This window comes from Phaenicophaeus curvirostris, chromosome 2 (genome assembly GCF_032191515.1).
Source record: "Phaenicophaeus curvirostris isolate KB17595 chromosome 2, BPBGC_Pcur_1.0, whole genome shotgun sequence".
Taxonomy (NCBI): domain Eukaryota; kingdom Metazoa; phylum Chordata; class Aves; order Cuculiformes; family Cuculidae; genus Phaenicophaeus; species Phaenicophaeus curvirostris.
In genome coordinates this window covers 22,540,745-22,550,894 of record NC_091393.1, presented here as the reverse complement: position 1 = coordinate 22,550,894, position 10,150 = coordinate 22,540,745, and the positions used below count along the sequence as shown (strand labels likewise).

Below are 10,150 nucleotides of genomic sequence, written 5' to 3'. Positions count from 1 at the left end.
GTAGAAGAGAGAGTTGATAGTGTTGCTGGGGCTGTTGGGCTGCAAACCACAGCCACTCATGCCTTTACCAAGCGTAGCCAGGGAAGGGTCTGCTTTTTTAATAAGGGAGAGTAGGTTTAAACTGGATATAAGGGAGAAGTCTTTTACAATTAGGGTGGTGAAATACTGAAACCATTTGCCCAAGGAGGTGGTGGACGCCCCGTCCCTGGAAATGTTGAAGTTCAGGTTGGAGAGGGCTCTGAGAAGCCTGATCAGGTTAAAGATGTCCCTGTTCCTTCAGGGGGGTCGGACTAGATGAACCATGAAGGACTGTTCCAACCCAAAGCAATTTATGATTCTAAGTGGGGCTCGGTATTCCAGCAGTAACTTAAATGCTTTTGGGGGATAGAAGGGTAACTTTGGAGAACGCATCAACATCTAAAGGTGAAACGAGAGAGGCATAAACACAGATAGGATAAAGCTGGTGTGTGTTTCCTGAAGATGGCCTAGGCTTCTGTCTGGAAACTTTGGGTAGACTCTGAAAATTCCTATGTTTGCCTGGCACTACAGGGCATGTGACAACCCACTTGAAGTACACCAGGTGCAGCCTGCTTGAAAGGGCACTAAGCTCTGTGCTCAGAAGGCCTGTGTGTACCAGGAACGTACGCCCAGATCAGCCATATGGGACAAGTGCAGCAAAACTGATGCTTTGGGTGGTGTCAAGCTTTTTGCTTGCATACCTGATTTTTTTACTATTTTCCATGCCACACACATTCCAAAAAACCCTTTTTTCCCCTAATGGAAATATATTATACCTAGATACTGGGGCATAAAGAAGGGCAGCAGTTAGTGATAACATGATAAAACAGTGAATAGACATGACTTCACATCTTAGGAGAGTCTAGTGGTATCTGCAACACTAAGCAGTGATTCTTTTTTACCAGGAGGAGGGGACTTGTTTGTCTTCAATTGCAATGTGTTTTCTTCTTCAGATTTGGGACCATGGCTATTGACTGGGTTGGTTTTGCGTATGCTGCCATGCTGGCTGTTGGAGGTGTGGTAGGATACACTCGTAAAGGTAAACGCTGGAACAGCAGGATTTGGTAGAGAAGCATTTGGGTTTCCTCTCTCTGCTGCAGTTTATCAAAAAGAATTGATGCAAGACATGAAAACTTTGCTACAGCGAACACAACTGCACCTTAAATGCATCCTGTACTGCTATAAATGAGCTGAGTCTTAGGAGATTTGATTGGGTCAACTTAAGCGTTTACAGTGGTGACTTCTTTCTGTTAATCTAACTGATGAGTTTGGTTTTAGGGCAAAAACAGTCTGTCATGTTATATTTGACCTCAGTGTATTCTGGGCCTCTGGTTTACTTTAATCATTCCTGTGTTGAGAGCAGTGGATGATTTTTGATTAAAGCTTATTTTCTGTGGAGGAATCCTGGCTTAATTTTGAGAATTCCAGATGCACACTGGAAAGAAAACGCTTTTCTTGCTTATTTTGATCTGGTGCTTAACTATCTCATACTGTGAGAATTGTGCATTTTCAGTCTAAGATCATCAGACAAGTTTTACACTATCATGTACAAAAAAGCACATTTTCCATATTTCACTCGTTTCAGAGTCCTTTCCAGCTACCGCAGCATCCCAGCAGAGGTCGCAGTGGTACAGAGGGTGGGCAGCTGTTATCCATCAGGCTTCTTGTGATTCAGTGTCATGACTTTCCTTGCACAGTTTACACGTGCTTTGCTCTTGGACGCATGGCCTTACATCTGACTTGCTGAAAACACTTGCTGTATGTTTTTTGTTTGCACAGAGCTGCACTCACTGACCATCCCAGTCGTTTGCTCTCTTTGCTGGTCAGTCCTTGTGGCAAATCTCAATTTTATTTTTTTTTTTCTATTGCTAAGTTCTGTTTTCTTGCAAATTCTTGATTAAAAACAGCAGTATAACAGGACTATGTGCTAAATGACATCTGGGGATCAGGATTCTTCATTTATAAATATTTTGGGATCAAATTATGCCTGCTGCAGTGACTCTATGCTTTTATTATATGGTCAAACACAGCATATATTTGTATAGTATATATATAGCATATATATATAAAAATGCCTATTCAAAAACCTAGGTATATTACTGAAACACTCGGCTTTATGAACGAGTTTTATAATAGCACTGAGAGAAAATAGTAAGTTATTTTAAAAGCCATATTTTCATCTTCATTGTCATCTAATTGGTTTAACCCATTTTAAATTATTTATTAAGTAAATACAATGTTAATGATACTATTTCTTTGTCCAGGACCGATGTTGGACTGACAGGCTTATGACTACAATTGTGTTGTCCAATTTACTGTTTATATATATTGACATATTTCTATAATACCATTTTGGAGACTCCTGAGTGCTGTAACATACAGTAAAAATCAACAGACAGTCCAGAGAAATTACAATTTTTTTCTAGAGGTATGCATGGGAAAGGAAATAGTTTAGACTTGTGCTTCAAATACAATTTTTCCCAAATTGCAAGTATTACTAGATCCTCATCACCTCCCTCTAATGTAGTCAACTGTGGCCCTAATGCCATGCAAGAGAGCAACCCAGTTACGGAAATGTTACCTCTCTGTTCATACAGGATGGGCACTGTGGAAAAATTGGTTCTATTTCTAAAATATTTAGATAAGACTTTGTGGAGGGAGGACTATTGTGTAAAGGTTGAGCTGAAAAACATTGTATTGAGAAATAACGCTTGGCTGGTTTCTTGCAGGTAGTAAAATCTCTTTAGCTGCTGGTCTCACCTTTGGTTCTGTGGCTGGTTATGGAGCTTACTGCATAACACGTGATCCAAGAAATGTGAAGATATCATTGTGTAAGTGTTTCAGTGAAATAAACAGAAAAACCTCCAAAACCCAACAACAAAACCGAGCAGCTTCCAGAATTGCATTTAAAAGTCTCTCTTTAATATAAAGTGTGTGCATTGCTTTGGTTTAAATATTTTGTAAATGCTGTTAGACAGTTCAACTTATCTTGCAAAATTCGAGAGATTAAATGTGGAACCATTTGCAAGATAAGGCAGATTGTTCTTGCAAAGCCAGCAGGTGTGTGTTACCCATCTGGCAGTGTCTGCTGTTATTAAATGGTTACCTAACACTGCAAATATTGTGAAATCCAGCTGAGAAACAGGGGAGACTACTGGAATAAAATCATCAAAGCTACAGATTAGGATGTAATTTGAGAAGTAAAGTAGGTGTGGGATCCAGTCTTGCATAATGACATGTACCCTTAGCTCCCAGTGAAACAAATAGTTTGACTTTATGTATGCTTTTTCTTTGCTGCTAGGAAACACAGAATACAAACTATGCAATAATTGTCATGCTAGCTAGTTTGCCATGAAACCCTCATTGAAGTAAGGAACTACGGTCCCCAAGTGGGATGTTGTCAACTGATTTGGAGAAAGAACTGTTGGGAGCTAGCCTCACTCTTCATTTTAGCAAAGGTGGCTTAGGTAGTGGATTCACAAGCAGAAATGCATTTAAAATACATTTAATCCAGATTGTGTGAGGACACGTTCACTTTTCTCAACTTAGTTAGAATCCATGGTACGGCATTCATGCTGGCTTTGTGCTTTACACCAGCCACAGCTGTAAAATCTTTGATTTTAAAAAAATATGAATAGCATTGTTAGCAAAGTGTGTTTGCACCAGCTGAGTTCTTCAGTAAAAGTGGTAATGACATACCTGGTCTGTTCCTAGGTGGCCTAAAACTGGATATTCCAGTTTTGTCACCATGACCTTGCTCAGACTAAGTTAACCCCACTGTTAAAAACCCCCTCTTCTGGAATAAAGACACAGCCTTAAGTACATGTAAGTTTGTGGTCATTCAACGTGACATGCTTGCTTTTAAGTAGCATATGATAGTGTACTTCTATAGGTCAATTAAATCACTGATTTGGATACAGAATTTGTGGAAGGAAAGACTAACTACAACTTAGTAAACTTTGTCTGCTTCCTAATTCACTGGTTTGAATGGACTAACAAAATTTCCATTAGTCTGCTTGTTGACATCAGCTGTACTAAAATATTGTCAGTGTTTTCATGTAGCTGTAGGCATGTGAGGACTTTCTCTCAAATGGAGAAATATATTACTAATTTAGTAGAAATTACAGCAGTACAGATGAGATACAGTTCACTACACCTGCTTTAGAAAGATCTAAATAGGTAGGGTAAAAAGTAAAAAGAGTACACAGATAGAGTGAAAAGAGCAGTCTTATTTCAAAATGTTTACAAAGTGATGTTCCAATTGCTTAAATCCTAAATGTGTATATAACAGCCAAGCGTGGGTGGCCTTTTCAATATCCACCTGTGCTCAGTGAAACAAAGCAGGTGGTCTGAACTAACCACGATGGTTTTTTGCCTGAAGTGATTTAGAAAGCAGTCATACAAAATACCCTCTCTGGGCCAACCGTTCAGGCTCGTTTTTACTTTCTTCCAGTCTGATGTATCTCAATCTGGAAGAGGGTTTCTTCTGGCTTCTCTATATATAGACATCTCAAATGAATAAAGAACTCAATAGCAAGGCCAGGGGAAGGGAGAGTTAGACACACTCAGAAACATCTACACGTCCACACCTTAAAAATCTTTGATGGCCGCTGTAACTGCTACTTTCAGAAAAATAAGAGTTGTCTGTAATAAATGTTGCTTTTGTAGAAAATCAGATTGGTTTCACTCATGCCTAAGCTCCCAAAGCAATTAGAGCACAAATGAAAGGAGGAAATAAAGTGCATGTAAGAAAGTGACCTGTCTGAACTTAGATACTAGTAAATTGCTGTGTAATGTGAAGCAAGTACCAAACTTTTAAAAGGTTAGGATTCATTAAAAATATATGTATATGTATCCCTCTCCATAAGCCATAGTTATCTATAGCAATTATCACTTATGCAGGAGTTTTCTACAATAATGTAGCTGTTATTTTAGTACAAGACCTTGATAATACAGCTCTTGTAACTAGTCCTGCATACAAAGATTATGTAGCGTACAGATACCACAGGTAAATTTCCTTAGTTGTTTTATAAAATTTTCATGCAGATCTTCCCACTCCCCCTTCCCCCCAAAATTAACTCTGCACATTCTGAATACTTTAATGTAATTTTATGCATCAGACTTGAGTATGCAACAGGGCTATTCAGAGTGTGAGTTGATGCACCTGATTTATTAAATTTCTGATCTGGTTTATTGAATCGCTTGGCTTCATTTATTGAATTTCTTTGATTGATTTAAGGTGACACAGTAAATGCCTAGCATTTTTGAAAATCCGATCTAAAAGTTGAACATCTTAAAAACTCCCTGGCACATATGAAAAGCCGGATACTATTAACTGGAGAAAAGAACACTACAGAGTGACCATACTTTGTAGCTTGTAATTAATCGTAAATATACTCAGAGTTCTGGCAAGATGCATGTTGTGGAATAGTCCACTGTTCAGACATTCCTGAGAGGATCAAGGCTGTGGGACCAGAAAATAAGAGTAATGGATAATGAAGCATAATAAGGTTTTTTTGCAGGGTGTCTTTAATGAGTGCACATGCATAGCTGGTAGAGTTTTGTAAGGTGCTTGTAACTGTCAGAGCTTGTTTTATAATGCTGGAATGAGTTTCAAGCTAATTCGTGACACCTGCGAGCACAAAACTGTCCACAGGAGTAGACAGAGGAGTTTGAAGAGAATTAGCCAGATGGTTTAACTGCTTCATAAAAAAGGGAAGAGATTTGTGTAACTGCCATTACTTTGGCTGCAAGAACAATAAAGTCCAGCTGCCCAGAAGAAGTTCTGCCTATCTTCCAGCTTTTAGGAAGCATCTTGGGTGACAGGACTTCAACAAAGCCAGCTATCTTTGCAGAGGTTTTTCTGTGCTGGATAATCTCATTTCTGTAGTTTTCTGCAGCTATAATTCGATAGGAAATCTCCATGCCTGATCAGGTCATTGCAGCCTCCATTTTTAGGTCAAACTGCTCCAGAAGGAAGATGCAGTTCCTTTCATGATGTTTGTTCTCTGCTTGTTGCACTGCATTTGAGCTTCCCACCTCTTGTCACAGACAAGGATAGTTTCCTTGTAGTAAAACGAAGCTTGTGGTCACAGTGAAGGCATTGATAACCATGTTCTGTTGTGAAAACTAGTGGCAATCCTTCCTGTCTAGTTTTTAAGGCTCAGCAAATAAAAAGCTAGCATTATAAAACAAAAGCACATAAAGTTGGATGCTCTAGCTTCTTGAATAGTAAGAAAACAGCTGCAATAATCAACGGTCATAGGATTTATGAGACATTATTCCTGTAATTCAGCAAAAACGTCACCATTATGACGAAGAGTCTTCCTACTTTATTTGTATCCCCATGAAAGTAGATATTAGGGAGTAGAACTCACTCTCTGACAAACTTATTTAGTATCTGTGAAACAGGATTCAACATTCTGCTGTACCTGGAAACTTGACTTGTAGCTGGAAGAAATTATAGCAGTGAATTTTGGAAAAGCAAGAATGTTTTTATAGACTCTGTCTCTGATCTGATGTTTTATTAAATTGCAGTTCATAGCAAAACATATCAATGACCTTTGATAACTCTCCATGTTCCTGAGTGGTCCACTGGGAGAAGAGAGAACATAAATATATTGAATTGTCTTTTACAGTTTCAGCTTTTCTTTTGACCATTATAATGGGAATGAGGTTCAAGAGGTCCAAGAAATTAATGCCAGCCGGACTAGTAGCATGCCTGAGGTAAACATATACTGAGGATATTTGGGACAAACTTGTTAGCAGGGCCTGTTGCGATAAGACAAGTGATAATATTTTTAAACTAAAAGATGGTAGAAACAAGGAAGAAATTTTTTACAGCGAGGGTGGTGAAACACTGGAACGGGTTGCCCAGAGAGGTGGTCAATGTCCCATTCCTGAAAACAGGTCAGGTTGGACGGGCTCTGAGGAATGTGTTCTGATTGAAGATGTCCCCATCACTACACGTGGGGTTGGAATAGATGACCTTTAAAGACCCCTTCCAACCCAAAGCATTCTATGATTTAGGAAACTTAAGGTAAAGATTTCACTGATTTTCAGCTAGTTTGCATTTGAGATCAGATTCAAAGCAGTATGAGTAGAAGTTACTATCATCCACTGATGACAAGAGGGGGCTTCAAGGAGACCTTATAGCAGCCTTCCTGTACCTGGAGAGGGTGTACAAGAAAGCTGGGGAGGGACTTTTTACTAGGGCATGGAGTGATAGGATGAAGGGGACTGGCTTTAAACTAGAAGGTGGAAGATTTAAATTAGACACTAGGAAGAAATTCTTCATGAGGAGGGTGCTAAGGCCCTGGCACAGGTTGCCCGGGGAAGCTGTAGCTGCCCCATCCCTGGAGGTGTTCAAGGCCAGGTTGGATGGGGCTTTGAGCAGCCTGGTCTGGTGGGAGGTGTCCCTGCCCATGGCAAAGGGATGGGAACTGGATGGGCTTTAGGGTCCTTTCCAACCCAAACTGTTCGATAATTCTGTGATCCAGCAACTGTGCAGTTGAAGTGTAATTAGTATGAAGGTCATAGTCCTGTTTACAGTGAACAGTTTTTTCATCTTGCTAGGCAGATAAATCTGATATAGGTTGACTTTTTCAGCAAAGAAAGGAAATAAATGCAATTAAATATTAATACGTATTGATAAGGCTCTGAGGTAAGCCTCAGTTTTTCACACTTACACATAAAATTAGATTAGTCACCTAATTTTAGATAACACAGTCATCTTTAAGAAGATCAACAGTTTGTTTTAGAAGTGCTGCGTTTGATACTACTGTAAGCTCAGCACCTTTGAAAACTAGGACATTTTTGACCTGACTTAAGAACTTTAGTCAGTATTACTGCAAATTATGATATTTGTAATCATTCTGACTGCTTTATTGCTGCTGTTTATTTTGGCACTCTGGAAAACATTTTTTTCTGTCCTTATTATTTTGGAATTAAATCATGGACTAAGTCAAAACTTTAATTTACCAGTGAGTCTGTTACTCAAAAAATTTTTCAACTGCAAGTCAGAATCTCCATCTTCTGAAGGGATAATAATTGTTGCTTTGTTTTTACCATATTTACTATAACACCAATAGCTGTTTTAATCCAATTCTACACAGAGAGGAAAAAATGGGATGCAAATTGTCAAGATGCAAAATTTAAGTATAAGGACTGGAACGGGAAGATGTTGGGTTTCCATTGTGGATCGCTTTTCAGGCCTAGGTGACCTGCATGTGTTTCAGCAGACAGTGGGCTGTAGGTTTAGGCACTTTGAAAGATTGCTTACTGGAGGCTGTAGTGTCAGGTATTTGTGAACGCGCTGTTAGGTAATGATGACTTGCACTGGGTTTATTCAGGCACAGCAATATTTATGTTCCTTGTTCTGGGGTTTTTTTGCAGCCTTTTGATGATTTTGAGGCTTGTTTTTATGCTGCTGTAGAAGATATCAGCAGCTCAGGAACCAAAGTATGACTGCCCTGCCCACTGAACAAACAGACAAGCTCTCCATACTTGAAGGACAAGTTTGAACACAAGTCTTATATTGCATTTATCTTTTCTGTAGAAAAACTTGTAATTTGGTTATTGACATTTGCTGATATTTTGCAGGCTTTTGTAAAAAAAATATATCAAATATTTTGTTGAGGCTATAGTTTGATCTACTTCAGTTTAAGCCGTCTGTTAATTTGAGGGATCTTTCTTTGTAAGTTTGATCTCTTTCAGGGGTGCTGAGCACCCCAAGAAATTGAGTTAGTTTTGCACTGTATCTCTGAGGGAAGAATATATAAAAATGTATGTTAATGCTAAAAAGATATATTGTATTGAACCATATTTTTGTAGTTTCTGAGATAAGTAGTAATCAGTTCTAATTATGCTGTCAGGTACTAATGAATATAGGTACGGGCCTGTACTGTGTTGCACTAGAAAACCTACCTTTCTTTCAGACACGTGTCTTGTTCCACTGTTCTAAATGTAAAAGCTGTTATCAGTATTCAAATAAAACTTAAAATCTTGAAAGCTTCTCAATTTTTTATGCATACTGGTGAGCCATTTTGTCAATGGAAGAGTCCAGAGATCTGCTTTGTACTCACTACAGGTTTAAAACAGGTGCCCTGCTGTAAATTCCCACTGACACGAACCACAGCTGAGGAAGGTTCACCATCTTCTAAACTATCAGTCTCAATACTCTTTAACAGGTTTGCCATTGTGGTCTTATACAAATTACCCTGCTGAAGTCCTCCCCATATACTGTTCAGAGGTTGAGGTTGCTTTGATTTGCATGGAAAATAAATACATATTCCCTCGGTCTCAAAGGGTCGCATCTTCTGGTGCACAGGGACGTGCAGCCACATCATCAGGAAACTGAATATGAGCGAGTGCACTATTGAAGACAAAGTGAAATTTTCCTTCATTATTCTCATGCAGAGCTTGCTGATGAAGGTTATCGCATATCAGATCTCAGTGCTGTGCAAATCCATCAGCGGAACACCAAGCTTATTATTCTTGGCAAGGGCTTATGTGGTGAAGAGGTAGTGTGAGCAACTCAGATGTCTAAGGCATAATTGACAAAGAAAAAAAAACCCAAAACAAACAGGGAAGGCAAAACAACCCCCCCACCAACTCCAAACCACAGCCTCCAGCTCTGGAATCTTTTGGCAACAAACGTTGGTGTCGGTGACCTCCAGGTGTTGCCAGGCTTACTTACTAAGCTAGTATATTATGGATTTCAGATGGAGATGACAGCTGGACACATAAGATGTGGTTCATTTCATCCTAAAGTAGAACTTCAAGGTACATCAGAGGAATTGAACTTTCATGTACTGTGGCAGGTTTCGGTGACCAGTGCCAATCAGTATATTTGCAGTGCAGACAAGGTGAATCCTGCCTTAGATTAACCTTCAATTAAAACTTCAGGCAACCTAGTGCTGAAATGAAGAAGCCATCCTACAGTTGCTGCTATCCCAGATCCTAAACGCAGTGAAGATTTTATACTTTTGAGCATGTCCAGAGTTGAACCTTCTCTGAATTATCCCATGGGGGGAGGGGTCCTCCAAGCCAACTGTAATGCAGAAGCTTTTGCTGAAATTCCTCAGCAGCCTGAAGAAGTAGCATTCTCAGCAATTCCAACTTATCCCTATAG

At 39.3% G+C, this 10,150-nt stretch overlaps 1 protein-coding gene across 1 annotated transcript; it reads left to right on the top strand.

Moving 5' to 3' along the window:
• Nucleotides 1-923: 923 nt before the first annotated feature.
• TMEM14A (transmembrane protein 14A) lies at nt 924-9,021 on the top strand. The gene is made up of 4 exons (XM_069851525.1): nt 924-1,057; nt 2,748-2,849; nt 6,657-6,744; nt 8,413-9,021. The coding sequence occupies exons 1-4, from the start codon at nt 982-984 to the stop codon at nt 8,450-8,452; spliced, it is 306 nt and encodes a 101-aa protein (XP_069707626.1). The 5' UTR covers nt 924-981; the 3' UTR covers nt 8,453-9,021.
• The last annotated feature ends 1,129 nt before the right edge of the window (nt 9,022-10,150 follow it).

What these genes read in the sequence shown, in the direction of transcription:
- TMEM14A (XM_069851525.1), top strand. Translation starts at nt 982, where the DNA reads ATGGCTATTGACTGGGTTGGTTTTGCGTATGCTGCCATGCTGGCTGTT. An exon ending in AAATGTGAAGATATCATTGT is followed by an intron (nt 2,850 to 6,656) that starts GTAAGTGTTTCA and finishes TGTCTTTTACAG; the next exon opens with TTTCAGCTTTTCTTTTGACC. An exon ending in GGACTAGTAGCATGCCTGAG is followed by an intron (nt 6,745 to 8,412) that starts GTAAACATATAC and finishes GTTTTTTTGCAG; the next exon opens with CCTTTTGATGATTTTGAGGC.